At 46.4% G+C, this 22,494-nt stretch overlaps 1 protein-coding gene across 3 annotated transcripts in view; it reads right to left on the bottom strand.

Annotated features, from left to right (window-relative positions):
* The window catches only part of TRIM67 (tripartite motif containing 67), a 55,757-nt gene extending 40,516 nt beyond the window's left edge, over positions 1-15,241 (bottom strand). For 2 of the 3 annotated variants that reach the window (XM_055424273.2, XM_088842458.1), the window contains exon 1: positions 14,201-15,241. In XM_055424273.2, coding sequence (XP_055280248.2) covers positions 14,201-15,241 — 1,041 coding nt within the window. The remainder of the gene's footprint in view (positions 1-14,200) is intronic. The other variant, XM_088842459.1, reaches the window with a different exon arrangement.
* Positions 15,242-22,494: the final 7,253 nt, after the last annotated feature.

The following is a 22,494-nucleotide window of genomic DNA, read 5'->3' as shown; positions in this document are numbered from 1 at the left end:
GAGACCCAGGTTTGATCCCTGGGTCAGGAAGATCCCCTGGAGCAGGGAATGGCAACCCACTCCAGTATTTTTGCCTGGAGAATCCCACGGACAAAGGAGCCTGGCTGGCTATAGTCCATAGGGTCACAAAGAGTTGGACACGACTGAAAGACTTTCACTATCCATGGTCAAATTATAAAAAAAGAGAGAGCACTTTCTTTTCACTTGGATACCTCCTTCCTTTCAGCTCTCCAAATCCTCCCAACGCTTTGAAACCCAACTCAGCTCCAATCCCCTCCGTGCAGCCCACCCTGCCATCTGCTGTTGATCCGACTCTGCTCTGCAGCCATTTACACTTAGGGTTTAGTGCCAATTATCTGCTCTCTGGGCTTCCCAGGTGGCACTAGTGGTAAAAAACCCACCTGCTAATGCAGGAGTCACAAGAAACTCGGGTTTGATCCCTGGGTTGGGAAGATCCCCTGTAGTAGGACACGGAAAGCTGCTATTGTACCCTTGCCTGGAGAGTCCCATGGGCAGAGGAGCCTGGTGGGCCACAGTCCACGGGGTCGCCAAGAGTCTGACACAACTGGGTGACTGACCACAGTGACACGTCTGTGCTCTGGCACTGTTCTTTATTTCTTGTGCGCAAGTGGAGAGACGGACCCTTCTTCCATCTAAAAAACTAAAACTAACGACCAGTGCAAAATCGACTCCTTTATCAACCTTTTCCCAAGTTCCTTTCACGGCCGCCTTGCTCCTGCAAGTCTTTTCTCTCATAGTTTCCTCACTTATTTTTTTGCCCCCTCTCTCCTCTTAACTCAGCAAAGCTAATTGAGATGTTCAAAAGGTTTTTGCTGCCAAGTTTTACTAGCAAACTGGATAAATATAACAACCTGGGGAAAATAATAAAAATTTACAAGAACCTTCAAAAGGATTATAGCCAGGCTATCTCTGTTCTTCACTGAAATTTACATGAAGCCAACAGCTAGTCTTTCTTAGGCTCCCAAAGTACCTGTCCCCTTAAATGCCGCTTCTGGAATCCATTTAGCCCATCGTTCTCTTACCACTGTCTCGCGATCTAGAGTGTTTTCTGAGTCTCAGATACTGTTGGGTAATTTAAGTCCCCTCACTTTTATCAGAAGTGGTGTCATAGTTGTCAGTGCCCTTCATGTGTGAATATATGTTCATCCCTGGTGTTTGAAAGTAGGAACTTGACTTTCAATATCTTTGTTAACACCTCACACAATGTTGTATATTTAAGTCTCTCCTTTCGATCCCTGGTTAGGGAAGATCCCCTGGAGAAGGGCATGGCAACCCACTCCAGTATTCTTGCCTGGAGAATTCCAGGGACTGAGGAGCCTGGAGGGCTACAGTCAGTCAACAGGCATGGAAAGAATCAGACACAATGAACACTTTCACTTCTTCTTTCCCTGCTAAAAAACTCCTACTCCTCATTCATGACTGCAGCTCAAACACTACGTTCTCCTCAGTCTCCCACTCGCTACCCTTCCCCTTCCCAATCTCCAGGCAAAATTAACTGCCTTTCCCCCCTCTTCTCTCATCAGTTTATTCACATGACAAATAAGGCACTTATTCCATTTTTTAATATCAGTTGTACAAATATAACACGGCAGTAAAATTATCCTGTCCTCCAGTTGACTGTAAGCTCCCTGTAGCCTGTTTCAAGTCTATCCACAGTCCTCAGCGCAGCCTGTAGGTTACGTAGGTGCCCAGTGAATGCCTATCCCGTGGAATGTTTCAGTTGCATAATACAAAGCCGTGAGACGGTGCTTGTTCTTCCCATACTGGAGGAGACACAAATGCACCCAGGAATGAGTCCCCCTAACTGTACTCATGCGTCCTGTGGACCGTACCACAGACATTCCGCCACCACCTTCACTTCTCTGTCACTATCACAGCCCCCAGAAGAGGCCTGAAGTCTGTGTACCCCAAGTGAAACAAGGAGTTGTGAGAGCCAGAGCAGCTGGAGACGTTACCCACAATGCGCACAAGCGGGGATCACTCGAGGAACTACCTGAATTTTGATTTAATCTCCCTGTTGGAAGGTAATTTTGCTCTCTTGTCTCTCTCCGAGTGCTGTCAGTGAGGCACTGATCGCTCTCTGTCCTGGGCGGTCCTTCCGCGGATGTTTGCATAGACGACAACCTAGGAAACTGGACTCACTATCTCCCTCTGGAGCAAAGAGCCCTGTGCTGAACGCCCTTTGCCAAAGATTCAGCTTCCCTAAGCTCGTGTTTCTCTTCTGTAAGGCAATTCACTGTGTGTGCCAATGTCATCTGGCTGTCTTCGCATCACCTTGGGGGAACTGGGCTTGCGGAAAAGGCAGAAACATGCTGATACTCTGACTGTTGCTACCGCTGTGAGTAATAAACTGTCTTCAATCCTCACCCAGGAGTCTCACGTCTCCTGTCAACATCCATGAACTGTGGCAGATGCATGTGTGAGCTTGTACGCAGGCTAAAACCTCAAAGCTCTCAGGGTTCCTGACAGCCCCTCAGCGAGGTCTTCTGGCCCTAATGGGCCCTGACTTCCCTCCTGAGCATCTTCCCCTCCAAACAAGCTACAGAAGTGGAACCCTGCTGAGCTATGTGGAAGACAAATATTCATCAGGGATAAGCTGCAAATACTTGTACAGGAAGCCAATTTGAGAGTTGATAATCACACCCTGCAAACAAGCTGAGATATGTGGTGATATTCACAGGAAAGTTGTAAAACAGGACAAATGATCCTGCAGTCAAGACCAGGCATAGTCATTCTGGAGTTTCTTTAGTGTAAGGGACTAACAGGGAGAAGGGAGAAGTCATGCGTCCCAGTGACTGGGAGGGTCCCTATTTCTTGTTCTGAACATTTTCAAACAGTATTTTGCTTTTGGAACAGTGACAGTGACAGTGCCTAGTCACTGTTCCAAAAGCAGAGGACTTTCTTAACAAGATTTTCCAGAAGTTTTCTTTTCTTTTTTGCTTTATTCAAGCAAGCCACTTGCTTGATTATTCATTAATCTATTTAGTTCAAAGGGGATTTAAGACAGCTTTCAAGGGTTTATAGAATTGAAGATTGCATTACTTAAAGAAAAACAAAGGATGCAGCATAAAATGGAGCTGGAAATGAGGTTCAAAATTTATAACATAAATTTCATACCAAATTGTATCCATTGTGTACACACCAAATATTTGGCTGTAAGCATTTTGGCAACCAAAGAGAAAAGTGAAATCTGACTATTTGCATAAGAACTGGACATGGAACAACAGACTGGTTCCAAATAGGAAAAGGAGTGCGTCAAGGTTGTATATTGTCACCCTGCTTATTTAACTTATATGCAGAGTACAGCATGAGGAACGCTGGGCTGGAAGAAGCACAAGCTGGAATCAAGATTGCCAGGAGAAATATCAATAACCTCAGATATGCAGATGACACCACCCTTATGGCAGAAAGTGAAGAGGAACTCAAAGGCCTCTTGATGAAAGTGAAATAGGAGAGTGAAAAGTTTGGTTTGAAGCTCAACATTCAGAAAACGAAGATCATGGCATCTGATCCCATCACTTCATGGGAAATAGATGGGGAAACAGTGGAAACAGTGTCAGACTTTATTTTGGGGGGCTCCAAAATCACTGTGGATGCTGATTGCAGCCATGAAATTAAAAGACGTTTACTCCTTGGAAGGAAAGTTATGACCAACCTAGATAGCATATTAAAAAGCAGAGACATTACTTTGCCAACCAAGGTCCGTCTAGTCAAGGCTATGGTTTTTCCCGTGGTCATGAATGGATGTGAGAGTTGGACTGCCTCCCAAGTCCCTTGGACTGCAAGGAGATCCAACCAGTCTATTCTAAAGGAGATCAGTCCTGGGTGTTCATTGGAAGGACTGATGCTAAAGCTGAAACTCCAATACTTTGGCCACCTCATGCGACGAGTTGACTCACTGGAAAAAAGACTGATGCTGGGAGGGATTGGGGGTGGGAGGAGAAGGGGACGACAGAGAATGAGATGGCTGGATGGCATCACCGACTCTGTGGACATGAGTTTGAGTGAGCTCCGGGAGTTGGTGATGGACAGGGAGGCCTGGAGTGCGGTGGTTCATGGGGTTGCAGAGAGTCGGACATGACTGAGCGACTGAACTGAACTGAACTGAAAGGATCTATTAGATTTTAAAAGGGAGACATCTGCACCTCAGAGCTGGCTTGAAGGAGAGATGTGACAGTCACCACAGGAAAATACAAAGCCCTACCAGGACCCTTATCTCCCTCCAAATAAAAACCTTAAGCCACTGGGGACAAACAGCAAAACCTGTCCCTTTCCCCTCCCACCCCAAGCAAAGTGAAGACCCCACAGGGCTGGAGACAAGGAAAAGAAAAATACCAGTCCTCCTGGAGAAGATGCAGGAGACAGCCATGTGTCCAGGTCATTCAAGGCTTCCTGCTGCTGGGGAAAGGCAGGACAACTGAGAAGACGCAGCGGAGAGATGAAAAGGGACTAACCTGTTGACTTGACACGGCCTAGAAAGAATCAGTGAACTTAAAGAGAGGCCAACAGAAACTAATGAAACTGTAACACAGAGACAAAAAGAATGATTAAGGGAAAAGAACAGAGAGTTCAAGACCTGTGGAAAGATATCAAACAGTGTAACACACATGTAACTGGAACACCAGCAGTAAAAGAGAGAGACAGAGAGCAGAGCGAAGGAATAATCTGAAGATAATGGATGAGAATTTTCCAAAAATAATGAGACATCAAACCATGAATCAATGCAGCTCAGAGAGTACTAAGCAGCATTCAGTTCAGTCTCTCAGTCGTGTCCGACTCTTTGCAACCCCATGGACTGCAGCACGCCAGGCTTCCCTGTCCTTCTCTGTCTCCCGGAGCCTGCTCAAACTCATGTCCATCGAGTCAGTGATGCCATCCAACCATCTCATCCTCTGTCATCCCCTTATCCTCCTGCCCTCAATCTTTCCCAGCAACAGGGTCTTTTCCAATGAGCTAAGCAGCATATGAATGCATAAACTTCTCTCCATTTCTGGACTTTCCTGGTGGTCCAGTGGTTAAGAATCCACCTGCCAATGCAGGGGACATGGGTTCGATCCCTGGTCAGGGAAGATTCCACATGCTGTGGGGCAACTAAGCCCATGCACCACAACTGCTAAGCCCACTGCACTGCAACTACTGAAGCCCATGTGCCTAGAGCCCGTGCTCCACAACGAGAGAAGCCATCACAATGAGAAGCCTGCATGCCACAGCTAGAGAGCAACCCCCGCCCGCCACAGCTAGAGACAGCCCCTGCGCGGCAATGAGCACCAAGTACAAACAGCAAAAAGTAACTTCTCCCCGTTTCTGCTGCCTTCCTCCTGGTTCAGGTCCATATTTATAGTCCAAGTGACTCCCATTGCCTCTCAGTGGTCTTCCTTCCTCTTCTCTTAGCCCCCTACCACACATTTTCCAACTGCAGTAAAAAAAAAATCTTTAAAAAAGTAAACATCACTCCTCAGCTTCAAGTCCCCAGTCATCTCCCTTTGCATTTAACATAAAATCGCATATGTTCCCTGCACCCTCGGGATCCTGTCTGTATCTGCTCCTGCCACTTAGCCACTTTTTTCATGTAGTCTAAAAGTTCTTGGGTCTCGCTCTCCCTGTGAGGTGAGCTGTCTTCAGAACTGAGCTGGGCTGGTTACTTCTCAGCCAATCTTCAAATCTTGCTTTATCCAGCTTTCCCCATGAACAAGTCTGCCTAACTGCTTTTTATCACATTTTTACTTCCATTGTAGTACTTAAATTATCCAATGTATTTACTTGTTTATGCACATGTTGATATTCTCTCTCCTGTGACTAGATCTCTGCTCTTGGGAGGAAAAGAACATGCCCGTCTATGGCCTTGGTGCTTACAATGGTCCCTGGCATGATACTGGCATTGAAGATTTCAGTGTTGATTGAATAAACAATTAGGTCATTTGAAGAATAAATACGCATTCGCGGCTTAGGTTCAGAGGAAGGAATTACAGGTCAAGAGGCGTCATCAACTTTTAAGTTATTCTCAGTGAGTGCTAGAGATGACTTTTAGTCATGTAGGTACACAGCTCGGCTGAGAGGTAGCCAGACATTTGATAACACATGATTTATGGAGTGATGTTAGCCACAGTTCTCTGCTTCTGTCATTTCTGAATAGTCATATTTTATTGGTTTTCTGGTTTTATAGATATCACCCAGAATGTATAGATATCAAACTATAAGGAAGAATTCAGAGACTGGACAAGTATAAATATTTGCCTAAATTTCCTAACACAACCTTGACCTATTTTTTAAAACGATGCACTGTCTGGACAGGTTTTTCAGATGCCATGTGACCAAGGCCCAGATTTTCCTGCTGGATGAGTGCTGGAGGGGTGCAGATTCCAGTCTCTTACAACTGTCATTTAGACTCCCCCACCTCACTGGCTCCTGTCTCTTGTGGATCCTTCCCTATTCTCTCTTTCCTGCAAACCACTTCTTCCTTCCGTAGCCACATGAGAAATGAAGAGACAGAGCTATTTGATCTTTTAGATTTCCTCCAGCACTCGAATTCTTTTATCTTATTTGTTCTAAAGAGGATGCACTGTCTCCCTCTGACCCTTTTATCTCCCGTTTCTGTAGCCCATTGCAGTCAAATGAGGGAGGGACTGTGCCCCATGCGCTGCCCCACTTTCTAGACTAGGTGTCCGCCAACCCTTTATTTTTTCCCATTCCTAATGACTCTTTAGGGGATGCCATACACCACCTGCTTTTGTTCAGATACACAGAGTATTCTGTTACATTTCGGTAGTCAGTCGAAAGGTAGAAAGGAGGAAACTTGATCGTCATTTTACAGAATCATTTCACAAATTGCTGTGCAACTGTGACAGTCCTCTCAACCTCACTGTTCCTTACCTGCAAAAGAGGAGGCTGGAGTCATGACCTCCGCTAGGAAACAGCCTACCCTAGAAAATGGAAATTCTAAGCAGGGAGGCATGAGTTCATGACAGCCTCACAATATCTGCCTGGATTTTCTCCTGCTTCTTTGGGTTTCATGGTTCAGAGTTCCAACCTCCTTCATTCTCTGGGCAGGCCCTTCAAAACTGCCTAAAGAGTGGATGAAGCACCCTCTTTGCATCTTTATAGAAACACACAAACCCAAAGGAAGCCCAGATACACAAACAGCAGTGAACATGTTTCTTTTCAGACTGGGGAAGCAGCGAAGAGCATCTGTCTGAAGTTCCCGTCTCATGAGACACCTGTGCTCTGGCCCAGGAGGGCTCAGACAGCACCACCGCCCCTCAGAGCTTCCTGCCTATCTCTGGGTCAGGGGGTTTTTGAGCACCACGCTGCCTCCCTCCTAGCACCCAGAATCTGGTGGGCTTGAAGATTCCCAGGTTAATTAAGACTCTGGTTCAAACTTCTCAGACCCTCTAGAGTCCCCTTCCATTTTTTTTTTTTTTTCCTAGAGTCCCCTTCACACTGCTTCTCAGGTGACATGCACAGAGTGTTGGGCCCTTGAGCCCCCAGACTACTCCCATCAGGGCTTCTCAAACTTTAACATCTGTCTGGATCAACTAGGGATGTAGCTGAATTAAAATCATGAGTCAGTGGCTGTGGCGGGTCTCAAGATTCCACATTTCCAACAAGCTCCCAGTGCCGCTGCTGCTCTGCAGAACACTCTTTGAGTCACGAGGTCCTAGTCTAGAAGTTGGCACTTTTCCCCCGCCATAAAGAGCCAGACAGTAAATACTTTTGTCTTTGCAGGCTATAGATCTCTGGTCACAGCTATCTAACTCAACCAAAACCAACCATAGCCCAAAGAAGCCATGGGCAGAATGTAAGCAAATGAAGATGGCTGTGTCCCAGGAAAACATTATTTACAGAAACAGGTGGTATGCCAGCATGTCAGCCCCTCTAATCCATCTCAGAGATTAGGAGATCTCTCCTTTTCTAAAGCAATCTATCTTACTGGCATCTACAAGCAAGGTCCCGTCTCCACCAATGTAGACCCAGATACAGGACATCCCACTGCAGGCTAAAAATAGAACACCTTAGCCATGGAGTGACCACCAGTACTATACTAGGAAACACATTCTTCTGTAGAAATCTGGGGTCATCCTTTCACAGACTCTAAGGTCCTTCTCAATTCTCCTGAACCCCTATCCTCCATAAATAGTCTTTAAAGAGAAGAGAAAGCAATTCAAGTTTATGGATTCTTGCTTTCTCTCAAACACACTTTTTGTTTTTCAGATGTATGGAATGATGAGGAAAGAAGGTACTTCAAAGCTTGTAACACAGGGGTTCTTTCTAATAGTTGTTCCTAAATTACTGACCTGCCTGGAATTAAATCCAAGCATGAGGCAGGCTACAGCCCTGGTAGCGTTAAAGACAGTGGTGATGGTAATACAGAGGGTGGTTTCAGAAGACGATGCAGCCTCTGCTTATCAGAGTCAGCTTGTGTTCCCAGGTGTCTAAGCAGTTTTGCCACTGGTTCTTAGCCAGTCTGGGACAGATGGAACAGAAGCCAGCCTATGCAATTCATTTCCCAGAGCTCCGGAGCTGGCGAAAGATTCAATATTTCAAACAATCCACGTTTCCACTCAGACTGTGTATATTTCCGTGCTACATGCTCTGACAGCTCTGAGAGATTTCTGTTAAGTAACTCTCGGCTTGCAGTAATTAGCCAGAAAGCTGGAAACTTCAGACCTCCCAGAATATTTTTGCCAAACACTTCTCTTTACCTAAATCTCTTCCCCCTTTCAATCCCACTCAAAAATGCCTTAGATTAGCCCTGAGGCATTGGTCTTTTAATGGGCCTTAATTCAAGAGGGGATAGCTGGTGCTACTGGTAAAGAACCCGCCTGCTGATGCAGGAGACCTAAGAGGCTCGGGTTTGATCCCTGGGTTGAGAAGATCCCCTGGAGAAGGGCATGGCAACCCACTCCAGTATCCTTGCCTGGAAACTCCATGGACAGAGGAGCCTGGTGGGCTATGGTCCGTAGGGTTACAAAGAGTGGGACACTACAGAAGTGACTTAGCACACACGCACATATTAAAGCAACAGCTATACACATTAAACCAGTTTTTGAGGGCAGACAGATCACAGGCAGGTCGTTATAAAAATCTAGATACTGTGATCCTCTTTAAAAATAGTTCTAGTAATAATGTAATGAAAATAGCAAACAATGGTTACTAGAAACAAGACAATCCATCTAATTGTTTTCCTCCATGGTCCTTGTCAACATGAATTAAAAAATTTTAATATAATTTTGCTATTGGGAGAAAAGATAGGTATGGACTTTATGGAAAGCAATTTGGCAATGTTAATCAAATGTCTGAAAGCCAGATCTCCTTTGATATAGGAGCTCCATATTTAGAAATTTAACTTAGGTGATTATTAAGGATATAGGTATAGATTTAACTTGAAAAATGTTCCTATCAGCAAAAGACTGAAAACACCTAAAATCCAGCATCAAGATGTGGATAAATTCTTACAATGGAATAACGTGCAGCCATCCAAAATGATGTACGTTAATTGACAGGAAAGATATTCATATTGTATTGTTAAAGAAAAAAAGACAATTATAAGATAAATATATAATAGAATTCTAAATTAAAAAAACTCCAAAATGTTAGAATTTGTTTTTGTCGGCAAATTGAAATTTGGGGATGATATTTAATTTCTGCATCTCTACACCTGTAATTCTAATGCTTATCAAGGAACATTTATTCACTGCGTTATAATGTACCACAAATATTCTAATAAATATATTTATGATCATATACAATTATGATTACATGTTCTGCTTTTGTCATTTATGTGTTATCTTTTAATGGAGAAAGTCTTTCCTCTGAGGCTTTAAACTTTAAATCCCATTCTTTATCTTGTCTGTAAAATAAGGTAGGACCAGGCTGCTGAGAAGCCTGACAGATCCTTGGGACATGGCAGTAACCTGAAGTCCTGTCTTTCCTGTTATTTTTAGACCTTACTGTCTCCTTTGCTCTTGTGAAATGCTGACTCATTGGGAACAGTATTCCTGGGGTACAATGAAATTTTGTTTTGATTCTCTTCTATATTAAATGGTTCTCAAAAGACTTCTGAAGAAGGGCTTATCCAGCAGTCCCTACTTCGGTTCAAGAATCCACTTCTACCCATTTTAATTCAGAGTCCTGCACTCAGCAGGAATTACAGTGATTGCTGACATTCTGTGACATGACACACTAGGAAGAGGTCCATTCCACAGTGACCCTCTCCTAGTTTCAGCAAAATTAGAATTCTACACAATAGCACAAAGACAGACACTCTCATGGAAAGCCTCCCTTCTTTGTCCTATCTTTTGCACTGTATTGCTTCTTCACATCAAATTCTTTGAAATGACTAAGCCTCTTCCAGGAGAATCATTTAAAAATGTGTTTGGCCAAGACCTGAAGTGTTTACACTGTTTTTGAGAGGTGATAATCAACCTTGTTTCAAAATAGATTTCAGTGTCACTTACAAGTCTCTTTGCCCAAGAATCACTAATTGGATGGCAAACTCCAGTTGCACTAGAGAGGAATTAAAGCTTTGATTAAGGCTTCTCCAGTCATAAGGATATTAGAGAAATATTTCTGTCCTGATTCTAGTTCTGGTAGTGTACCAAGATTGTCATGGCTCCTGGGATTTTCAGACTATGACAGTGATGACGATGACAACAAAATCCAGAGACTTTAATAAGTTTTACTAAAGAACTCAAACAGCCATGGTTGGGGTGTGAAATTGAGTTTATCTTTCAAAAGTAGTCATCTAGGGACTTCCCTGGCAGTCCAGTGGTTAAGACTTTGCTTCAAGAGCATGGGGTTCGATCTCTGGTCAGGGATCCCACATGCCTCAGGGCCAAAACACCAAAACGTAAAAGGGAAGCAATACTGTAACAAATAATGACTTTAAAAATGCTCCACATGAAAAAAATAATCTCAAAAACAAATAAACAAACAAAAGTAGACAACTTCACAGCTCAAAATGGTGGACTAGATGCCTGCTCACAAAGCAAGATCAAACTTTCCATCAGGTCTCCCTCTGTAATCTTTTCTTTAGATTTCCAACCGCTAGTTGAGATGACAAAGAGGACTTAATGATTTCCTGTTCGTAGAAAAACAGCACTGGTGAAAGAGAATAGCAGGACTTCTTCTCATTCTTGAAAAGACGTTGTCACAAAAGTATCTCATAGAATTCCTTCTTTACTTAGGAGTATGTCTTAGTTTCCTGAAGACGTGATATTAAATTGAGACACTTAGATTCTGCATAGCTGTGTTTTCCACAGATAACTGTCCCACTCTATTGAGCAAATATCATGTATTATTTTCACATTTCCTCAGATAGAAATGTTGTAAAACTGCTTTTGACACCAAATCAACATGACCAGTGTTTTCCCTGCATGATCTTGGTTCTTGAAACCATTGCTCATTATCCAACTCACTTTTCCAGGTAAGAGACTTAATCTTTTAAGATTGCAGATTCACCTCAACTCATTTCGGTCTCCACTCTACACTAAGCCTAAAAATTTGGGTGGCAACATCCGAAATTATTTTTAGCTATCTAAGCCGGGGGTTGGTGATGGACAGGGAGGCCTGGCGTGCTGTGATTCATGGGGTCGCGGAGAGTCGGACACGACTGAGCGACTGAACTGAACTGAACTGAACTGAACTGAAGCTGTGAAAATTGACCAGCTTGTAAATCTGAATGTGAACCTTGTCTTGATAATTGATCACAACCTCTTTGCAGAACATTTCTTTATTTGTAAAACAATGTCTCTTTAGTTGAAAGATAAAATAAGTAAGGCATCTACAATCACTGTGAAGTGATATGCAACAAAATGTCATATGAATGATAACTCACTGAAGCAGACATTCTCATTTAGCTCAAAGCTATTTTAGGACTCAACATGCTACCAGTTCATGTTTTCTCCAGATTACCAAGTCACTGTGGTCAAATAAGAACTCTTTGCTGCTGCCCTGTAGCTTTCTGCAAGTTTAGTGTTTTTAAGGATTAGGACTGTAATTCGCCCAACCATGTCTGACGCATTGCAACCCCATGGATTGTAACCTGTCAGATTCCTCCATGGAATTCTCCAGACAAGAATACTGGAGTGGGTAGCCTTTCCCTTCTCCAGGGGATCTTCACAAGCCAGGGATCTAACCTGGATCTCCTGCATTGCAAGAAGATTCTTTACCATGTGAGCCACCAGGGAAGCCAATAATAATAATAATAAATATATATTGGTTACTGTGAGTCAGGTACTGTGCTAGAGGGTAAACATACAGTATTATATTTACCCTAACAACAACTATCTGAGTTAGACATTATTCAGTGGGTTTAAAACTGTGCCTAAATGTTTATAGCAAGTGAATTACAAACCCTGAGAGTTGGATCTAGGTCTGTGTAACTTACAACATGGTTTTTCTCAGAGACATGAGAAATAGAATATTTCAACACACAGAGATGTCATGGTCACCAGCAATGGCAGCCACCGTGGATGGTGAGCTGGTGAACTCTGAGGGAACTCAGGAAGGAAAGAATACCAGCCATCTAGTAGCCATCACTGCAGCCACTCCCTATGGTGAGCCCCGAGGAAACAAAGGATGTGAAGAAAACACAGGATACTGGCCCCCAATAGCTGAGGTGCATATCAAAGGAATGATTACAGTGAGCCCAGACTCTTGCATCTTCCCATACATAGAAAAGTCCTAAATTCCTCAACCTGGGTTATCTGGTTTTCTTTAATTAACAATAATCTTTTGATGTTCAGACTTGTCCTTATTTGCAAAATTTCTCTATAACCTGGCTCCTCCCATCACCTCCTTGGAGCAGTTCTCCCAGGGTTTCTTGAGCTGCTGCCTCCTGGGCATGAAGTTCTAAAAATTTCCACTAAATAAAACATAACTCTCAACTTTTAGGTTGTGAATATTTTCAAGTCCACAGACAGTATTGATATTTTTATGGGTTATTGTTTTGATGGAGGTTGTCTGTGCACTGTAGGCTATTTACCAGCTTCTTGGCCTCTAACCCAGATGCCAGGGGCAACTTCCTAAGTGTGACAACCAAAATTGTCTCCAGACATTAGCAGTGTCCTATAAGGAGAGTGAAATTGTTCCCAAATGAGAATCACTGCTCTAGAATTATAGATTTGACTCTAGGTTTCTCTTTTCTGGCCTATAATGCAGATTTCTCTCTCCAAGGTGGATTTCTGAAGTGTTCCTTGTTTTTTTTCTTTGAAAATGTTGAGTTACAGAAATAACTGGCCCACTGTAGCAGAAATTGGATAGCAACTGTATGTAATAAATCTATAGTGTAAACGGTTGACCCCTTCTTCTCCCCCGCCCCCCCGGTACTCTCCTTTTGTCCATTTCCAGTTGGATGATATGAAGAGAGAGCCATGGCAAGTTGCCTTATTTTCCTGTGTCTTTCCTCCTCAATCAGAATACATACTTCCTGTTGGGCTCTTTGGAGACCTCCTACTTCTCTATGGGGCAAGAGTTTACTGGAAAGAGGACGTTGAATGATAAACATACAAATTTGCAGTTGGAATCTTTGAACAAGGAACCTGGATCACTGACCTTAGCAGTGAGTCCAGTTGCTCAGCCTGGCCTTTGATTAGGAAATTAAGGTGCATGTTTGTTAGAAAAACTGATCTCACTCATGCCTTGGGGTCTGATCAAGGGCTTCACCTGATTTTGAAGGCTTTTCTCTTTCTGTGTCAGATATGAAGATACATTGGCAGCCACAAGTATATGCGAATTCCCTATTAGAGGCTGTCCCTTCCCATTAGGGAGGTGGCATCCCCAGGCAAGTCCCTGGAAAGATGGCTTAAAGCATCCTGAAGATGAGTGTGGCTTTCTGTCTTCCTAAGAGCTTAGTCTGCAACTCTGCCACACTTCCATCACCCAGAGTCCCAGGAAGAGAAAGTCTCTATAAATCCAGGTGCCATAAATCCAAAGGGGTCATCAATGTAACTTATTAGTCAACTTTGGGAGTGAAAGAGTCCTGCGACCTGCTTCTGCATTCTGGATGACTTTTGGGTAGAATCAAAACAGCCTCAAGGGGGAGGGGACCTAGTATGTCATCTTTCCATTCCCTTCCCATTTCCAACACCAACTCAGAGTACTTGGAGTTCATTTAACTAACAGGAGGGGGCACCCTTTTCTTTGCACCCGTGTCCGCGTGCCCCGCCCAGCGGGCGCTCACCTTGTGCTGTTTCCACATGGCCCCCAGCGGCTTCACCTCGTGCTTGCTGTGCCGGCCTTCCTCCAGACACAGATAGCACACCGGGGTTCGGCAGCTTAAGCAGTACATGCTGTAGTTCTCCATTTCGTGTTCGGGGCACGTAGGGTACTTGCGGGCGGTGTTGCCCCCCGCCGCTCCGGCCCCGGTGGCTCCCGGGCTCTTGCAGCCGCCACTTCCGCTGGGGGCGCCCTGGACAGCGCCCGGGGACCCGGAGGCGACCTCGGAGGGCGCGGGCGGCGGCGGCGGCTGCACCAGGCGATGCTTAGCGAAGGGTCCCCGGGATGGATGGCACTTGAGCTGGCAGGCAGCGCAGTAGAGCACGTCACACTGCTCGCAGAGCGTAGCGGCCGGCTCCGGCGGGGTGCGGTCGCACAACTGGCAGATGGCTACCGCAGCCGCTGCGGACGCCCCCGGCGCCGCCCCGCGGCCCTGCTGATACCGCTGCACGATGGCCTCAAGCAGTCGGTTGCGCTGGAAGCCGCGCAGGCCGCGGTGGTCCAGGGAAGCGCTGCGGTGGCACTGCGGGCACGTGATGGAGCTTGAGGACGAGGCCAGTGAGGAGCAGGCGGCGCCCCGGGCAGCAGCGGCGGAGGAGCCGGGAGGCGCGGGCACCATGGGCAGCACGCGAACCCCGTTTGGGGACTTGAGGCTCGGGGTGTAAGAGCCATAACCGCTGTCTGTCTCACTGTACAAGCTCAGCTTGTCCGCGTGGTCGCTGCCGCCTCCCGCACCGCCGCCCAGGCCGCCAGCTGCGCTTCCGCCCGCGCCGCTGCAAGCCGGGCCAGCCGCCGCCTCCTGGTCTAGAGGGGGCGCGGCGGCGGCGCCTGCGGACAACGCTGAGCCCCGAGAGTGCAGAAGCGGCGGGGGCAGGTGTTGTTCACCGTCCGGGGTCTGCACCGCGATGGTACGAGCACAAGGCAGGCAGACATTGTGGGAACATGGCAAGATGATGGGCTCCCGAAACAGGGAGCCGCACACTGGGCACTTCAGCTCCTCCTCCATCGCTGAGCCGGCGGAGAATTCTCAGGGTGGAAGGTGGAATGGCCCAAGCTCCGCAGACGGGCAGAGGAGAATAAGTGAGATGGGAGGAGGGAGCATCACACGGGCATGACTACTTTGCAACCCGTGGGCACGCCCCTCTCTCTGTCCTGGGGCCACCGCCCATAGACGATTAGGTGAGGGGGAAGAGGTAAAAGAGGGTCCTCACCTCCTGCCCGCGAGGCTTCTGCACCAGAGGCTTCAACCTGCGTCCAGAGTCCGGGGCCGGTCGGCTGCCCCCGTGGTGGCCTGCGAGATGCTTTAGGTGATGAATCAGCAGTAGCGCCGCCGCTGGCAGCAGCAGGCGTCTCCTCTCCACATCAGGACCGGCTGCTGGGTTGCGGATCGCTAGCTCTCCCGTTTCAGCCCTTCGGTTCCAGATTCCAGTGGGCAGAGGTCCAGGGGCCCTCTTTGCCCTCGCCCCGCCCCTAGTCCGGGCTATCTGTGAGAAGGCTGGCGAGCAGGCAGCTTGGCCTTGGGGCTGGGTTCAGCACCACGAGGCCACGGACAGCGCCCGGGAACCGAAGGTGCAGCTCGAGCTTCTCTCTAGCCGACCCAGGGGCCGCCACCTGCCGGGTCTCCGCGCCACCGACTACCTCCGGCGGCCGTGCCGGCCCGGAGACCTTCTCTCACCTCCCTCTCCGGCTGCTGCTGCCGCGGGCCAAGCGCGCCCTAGGGCTCTCTCCCCGAGGGCAGGATTGACCCGCCGCTTCGGTTCGCAGCCTCTTCTCCTGCGGCGCCTCTGACCTTGGCCGCGCGACGCTGCAGCCAGCGGGCGGAGGGCGAGCGCCCGGCTGGCTCGGGAATCCCCTCTCGTCTCCCTCCCCGCGCAGCCTCCTCCCGACGCCGCGCGCCCAGGAGTTGTAATTTCCAGAGCCGAGAGTAGTGATGGGGAGGAGGGGAGGAGAGGGAGGCGGAGTCTGCTCGGCGAATGAGGGCTCGCCTCTTGCTGCTAGGGGAGGCAAGGGGCAATTTTAAGGGTTCGCAGAGAGGATCATTGTTAATAACAATCTATTATTTGGATGGAAATTGCATCTTGAATTAGTACGACGACCCGTCCCGTCCCTGCCATCATCTCCCCTGCCCGTTCCCCTTTACTCCCACCCGCCACCATAAAAGGGTAAAAACAGGGTCCTAGAAAGCCAGTTGTTTACAAATACAGCAATAGCACGGTTGACAGTCGCTTCCTAAATCTGATAGACCAAAAAATACAGCAGCAAGATGTCGGACAACCTGGAGTCAAAGGGTGAGGTTTTATTTATGGATCGAACACAAGCCATCTTGTCTCTTCAATCGAGAGGGCTCCTGCGCGATCGATGTCAGTCTAATAGAGAGAGGACCCCGCACGGGATTTATGAAATGGGACTTCCTGGCGAAACGCGAAGACGAGCCACCTATGCCCGTTGGCCCTCGGAACCCATTCCCCGGACCCAGGCCTACCCTGCCGCCGAGGGGGCGGCGAGGGGCAGGCGAGAAGCCAGACAGCATGGCTGCTAGTTTTATGAATGAAAAAATCTCCACATTGTGCCTCGCCAGCGGCGAAGAGAGCCTCCCACCCGCCGCCAGGCTGCTTGTCTGCGTAGCTGTTGTCTCTCCGCCGCCGGGAAGGGTGGGTGGGGAGGCCCCCCGGGAACGCTGGGGCTGGGGGCTGGCAGGAGCAAGTGCTCGCGGCGCAGCCGGCTCTGCCTACCGACGCTTCACGCTGGCCTGAAACAGACACAAATTAGGAGATCGTTTGTTTAAAAACGACAAGAATATTGAAGTCACTCCTCCTCCTGTTCTCTGGTTCTCCCGCGCTCCAAACAAAGGCAAGAGAGGCGCCGTAGCGCCGGGCGGGGAGCCTCGGTGTCTGCCAGTCACCGGGCGGAGAGCGCGCCCACGGGGGCGGGGCGGCCGCGGGAGAAAGCCGCCACGCTGGGGAGACCGGTGCCTGGAGTAAGGGGTTGGGGGCGGCGCAGGTAGACCCCCGAGGGAGAGGCGTGCTGATGTTCTCCTGACCGAACTCTTCGAGTCAGGATCCCAGGTGGGAATCTCGTCCCCTTCCCTCAGCAATCTCTTCCACCCTGAGCAGTCTACTTATGCTTTCCGAGTCTCCGAGCCTGCATCTGTCAAGGAGAATGATAATAATACTTCTGTGTGAGAACTAAACGAAGTCCTAAATACAGATTGCATATCTTACTTCCTGCTCTAAGATCCTGTGACTCTTCTGTTCGGCTTTGGCCACTGTTGAACAGCCAGCTTCCAGCTTGTCTTAAAGCTGAAGAGCAGGCCCACAGCGTGGAGCACACAGAGAAACACAGAGCTCAGCTGAAGGGAGCTTAGAAGGAGGATTCAACCAGGCGTCGGTATCCCCAGATGGGCAAGGTGACCACCCTGTGTTAATCTCCCTTCTATAATAAAGTCATCATGTGCTGCATCTTGCCTGCAATGCTTTGATAAGCCTTCAAGAAAGTTGCTATAGAGTTACTACTGCTATGGGGTGGGGTGGGGTGAGGGGATTTGGTTGGGGGTGTTTAGGTGTAAGTAGGTTATGTAATTGAATCAAAGATGTATTTGTTGTGATTCTAGCAGTATCATCACTCACCCCAGTCCATCTCAGCCACCTGGTGACTGTAAAGGAAATAATAATCTCTTGTGATTCTACTGTGAACTGGCCCGCCTGCCAACCGCCCCCCTCCATCCCCAACCAGTGCATATGTCTGAAAGACACACTCTGCTTTATCATTTTCAGACCAAGTTAAACGGCTTGGGGGGCAAGCTGAGCATTGGGAGCTCTTGAGGGGAATGGAAATATGCCTGATCAGGACTAAATTCCAGTAACTCTGTCACTCAAACTGAGCATGATTTTGTTTTCCATGGGAAGGAAGCTCAGAATTCAGAATTCTCCACCTGTGCCTTTCCCACATGCCCCCTTCCATTCCCTCAGTCCCACGATCTAAATCAGCTTAACCTTGTACAGCTGCTGCTGAGGCATTGTTCACTGTGGGGATTGGCATCCTTCAGCTGCTATGTATGAGCTGGGGTTACACAGTGGTTCCAATAGCTTACTGTACATAACCATAATCACTAACAGTTGTCAACATCACTATAAAAAGCCCTCTTTCTGTCCCAAGTCATGTACCATACCTATATAGAAAAATAATCATACTTCTCTGATCCTCAGTTTTTTTCTATTGTAAAATTTAAGGATAGAATTCATTGGTTCTGAAAGTCTCTGTATATTATTGATAATTGTTAAGAATGGAATCCCAGAGTCAGACACAACTTAGCCACCAAACAACAACAACAAGAATGATCACGCTTACCTGGTGGTTCAGTGGTTAAGAATCTGCCTGCCAATGCAGGGTCCATGGGATCAGTCCCTGGTCCAGGAAGATCCCACATACCTCAGGGCAACAAAGCACATGTGCCACACCAACTGAGCCAGCAAGTGCAACTGCCGAAGCCCACTTGCCTAGAGCCTGTGCTCTGCAACGCGAAAAGCCACCGCCATGAGAAGCCGAGTAGCTCCCACTCACCTCAACTAGAGAATGTCCATGCTTAGTACCAAAGACTCAGTGTAGCCAGAATAATAAAGTGAATGGTGTTCAGTCATGTCCGACTCTTTGCTACCCCATGGGATTTCTTTCAGGAAGAATACTGGAGTGCGTTGCCATATCCTCCTCCAGGGATCTTCCTGACCCTGGGGTTGAACCTGTGTCTCCTGCACTGGCAGATGGATTCTTTACTACTAGCATCACCTGGGAAGCCCCAATAAATAAATAAGTAAATAAAAATGTTAAAAATGAATGATATATCTTCCTTAATAAAAATAACTCTCATGAAGACATTTGATTCCAAGATTGAATAGCATATCCATTTTTTCAAGTCAAAATCTGGGCCTAATTTAGATGGTGAGTAAAATAATAATATTTCCATTGTAGCACTTGACAGTGTGTCCTCGACTGTTAAGTCTGCTATAAAAAAATGTCATAGACTAGAGTGGTTTAAGCAACTAAATTTACCGCTCACAGTTTCAGAGGCTGAGAAGTCAATGATCAAAGCACTGGCAGATCTGATGTCTGGTGAAGATATCCCCCCTCGATGATAGAACTGCATTCTTTATGGATCTTTACATACAGAAGAAGAGAGCAGAGCAAGCTCTCATATCTCTTCTTACAAAGGCACTAATTCCACTCACAAGGGAGCCACCCTCATGACCTAATTACCTCCGAAAGGCCCCTCTTCCAAATATATTATGATGATAGTTCAGTTCAGTTCAGTCGCTTAGTCGTGTCCGACTCTTAGCGACTCCATGAACTACAGCACGCCAGGCCTCCCTGTCCATCACCAACTCCCGGAGTTCACTCAAACTCATGTCCATCGAGTCGGTGATGCCATCCAGCCATCTCATTCTCTGTCATCCCCATCTCCTCCTACCCTCAATCGCTCCCAGCATCAGAGTCTTTTCCAGTGAGTCAACTCATCACATGAGGTGGCCAAAATATTGGAGTTTCAGCTTTAGCATAAGTCCTTCCAATGAACACCCAGGAATCTTGTTTAGAATGGACTGGTTGGATCTCCTTGCAGTCCAAGGGACTCTCAAGAGTCTTCTCCAGCACCACAGTTCAAAAGCATCAATTCTTCTGCGATCAGCTTTCTTCACAGTCCAACTCTCACATCCATACATGACCACTGGAAAAACCATAGCCTTGACTAGACAGACCTTGGTTGGCAAAGTAATGTCTCTGCTTTTTAATATGCTATCTAGGCTGGTCATAACTTTCCTTCCAAGGAGTAAGCGTCTTTTAATTTCCTGGCTGCAATCAGCATCTGCAGTGATTTTGGAGCCCCCAAAAATAAAGTCTGACACGGTTTCCACTGCTTCCCCATCTATTTCCCAAGAAGTGATGGGACCAGATGCCATGATCTTCGTTTTCTGAACATTGAGCTTCAAGCCAACCTTTTCACTCTCCTCTTTCACTTTCATCAAGAGGCCTTTGAGTTAGGATTTCAATATATGAATTTTGGGTGATGTACACATTTAGTTCATAGTACAGTGTGAAATTATATAATTAAAATTTTTAAATTTTGTTTATTTATTTATTTTTGGCTGTGCTGGTGGATCACAGCTTTGCCTAACTCAATGAAGCTGTGAATCATGCTGTGTAGGGCCACTGAAGATGGATGGGCCATGGTGGAGAGTTCCGACAAAGTGTGGTCCACTGGAGGAGAGAATGGCAAACCACTTCTGCATTCTTGCCTTGAGAACCCCATGAGCAGTATGAAAAGGCAAAAAAATATGACTGAAAGTTGAACTCCCCATGTTGGTAGGTGCTTGATATGCTACTGGAGAACAGCGGAGAAAAAACTCCAGAAGGAGTGAAGAGGCTGAGCCAAATCGGAAACAGCTCTCAGTTGTGGATGCATCTGGTGGTGAAAGTAAAGTCCGATGCTGTAAAGAGCAATATTGCATAGGAACCTGGAATGTTAGGTCCTTGAATCAAGGTAAATTAGAAGTGGTCAAACAGGAGATGGCAAGAGTTAACATTGACATTTTAGGAATCAGTGAACTAAAATGGACTGGAACGGGAGAATTTAATTCAGATGACCATTATATCTCCTACTGTGGGCAGGAATCCCTTAGAAGAAATGGAGTAGCTCTCAACAGTCAACAAAAGAGTCTGAAATGCTGTACTTGGGTGCAAATCTAAAAAATGACAGAATGATCTCGGGTTGCTTCCAAGGCAAACCATTCAATATCACAGCAATCCTAGTCTATATCCCAACCACTAGGCTTCCCAGGTGGCGTTAGTTGTAAAGAACCTGGCTGCCAATGCAGAAGACATAAGAGATGTAGGTTTGATCCCTGGGTCAGAAAGATCCCCTGGAGGAGGGCAGGGCACTCCTATATTCTTGCCTGGAGAATCCCATGGACAGGGGAGCCTGGTAGGTTATAGTCCATGAGGTCACAAAGAGTCAGATATGACTGAGGCGACTTAGCACACACACACACACACACACGACCCAACCACTATTGCTGAAGATGCTGAAGTTGAACGGTTCTATGAAGACCTGCAAAACCTAAAAAAGGACATCAAAAAAAGATGTCCTTTTCATCATAGGGGACTGAAATGCAAAAGTAGGAAGAGATACCTGGAGTAACAGGCAAATTTGACCTTGGAGTACAAAATGAAGCAGGGCGAAGGCTAACAGAGTTTTGCCAAGAGAATACACTGGTCATAGCAAACACCCTCTTCTAAAGACACAAGAGATGACTCTACACATGAACATCACCAGATGGTCAAAACCAAAATCAGATTGATTATATTCTTTGATATAACAAATGGAGAAGATGGAGAAGCTTTATACAGTCAGCAAAAATAAGACCTGGAGCTGACTGTGGCTAGATCTTAAACATTTGAATATTTGAGCATTTGAATATAGCAAAATTCAGACTTAAATTGAAGAAAGTACAGAAAACCACTAGGCCTTTCAGGTATAACCTAAATCAAATCCCTTACAATTATACAGTGGAAGTGGCAAATAGATTCAAGGGATTAGATCTGATAGAATGCCTGAAGAGCAATGGATGGAGGTTTGAAATATTGTACAGGAGACAGTGGTCAAAACCATCCCCAAGAAAAGGCAAAATGGTTGTCTGAGGAAGCTTTACAAATAGCTGAGAAAAGAAGAGAAGCGAGAGGCAAAGAAGAAAAGGAAAGATATACCCAACTGAATGTAGAGTTCCAAAGAATAGCAAGGAGAGATAAGAAAGCCTTCCTAAGTGAACAATGCAAAGAAATAGAGGAAAACAATAGAATGGGGAAGACTAGAGATCTCTTCAAGAAAATTAGAGATACCAAGGGAAATTTTCATGCAAAGATGGGCACAATAAAAGACAGAAATGGTATGGACCTAGCAAAAGCAGAAGATATTAAGAAGAGGTGGCAAGAATACACAGAAGAACTATACAAAAAAGATCTTAATGACTGTGATAACCACAATGGTGTGATCACTCCCCTAGAGCCAGACATCCTGGAGTATGAAGTAGAGTGGGCCTTAGGAAACATAAGTACAAACAAAGCTAGTGGAGGTGATGGAATTCTAGCTAAACTACTTGCAATCCTAAAAGATGAAGTTGTTAAAATGCTACACTCAATATACTAGCAAATTTGGAAAGCCCAGTAGCGGCCACAGGACTGGAAAAGGTCAGTTTTCATTCTAGTCCCAAAGAA

Source organism: Moschus berezovskii, chromosome 12, assembly GCF_049115385.1.
Source record: "Moschus berezovskii isolate FMDL1 chromosome 12, NW_MosBer_1.0, whole genome shotgun sequence".
Classification (NCBI taxonomy): domain Eukaryota; kingdom Metazoa; phylum Chordata; class Mammalia; order Artiodactyla; family Moschidae; genus Moschus; species Moschus berezovskii.
This window is presented reverse-complemented; position numbering and strand designations above follow the sequence as displayed.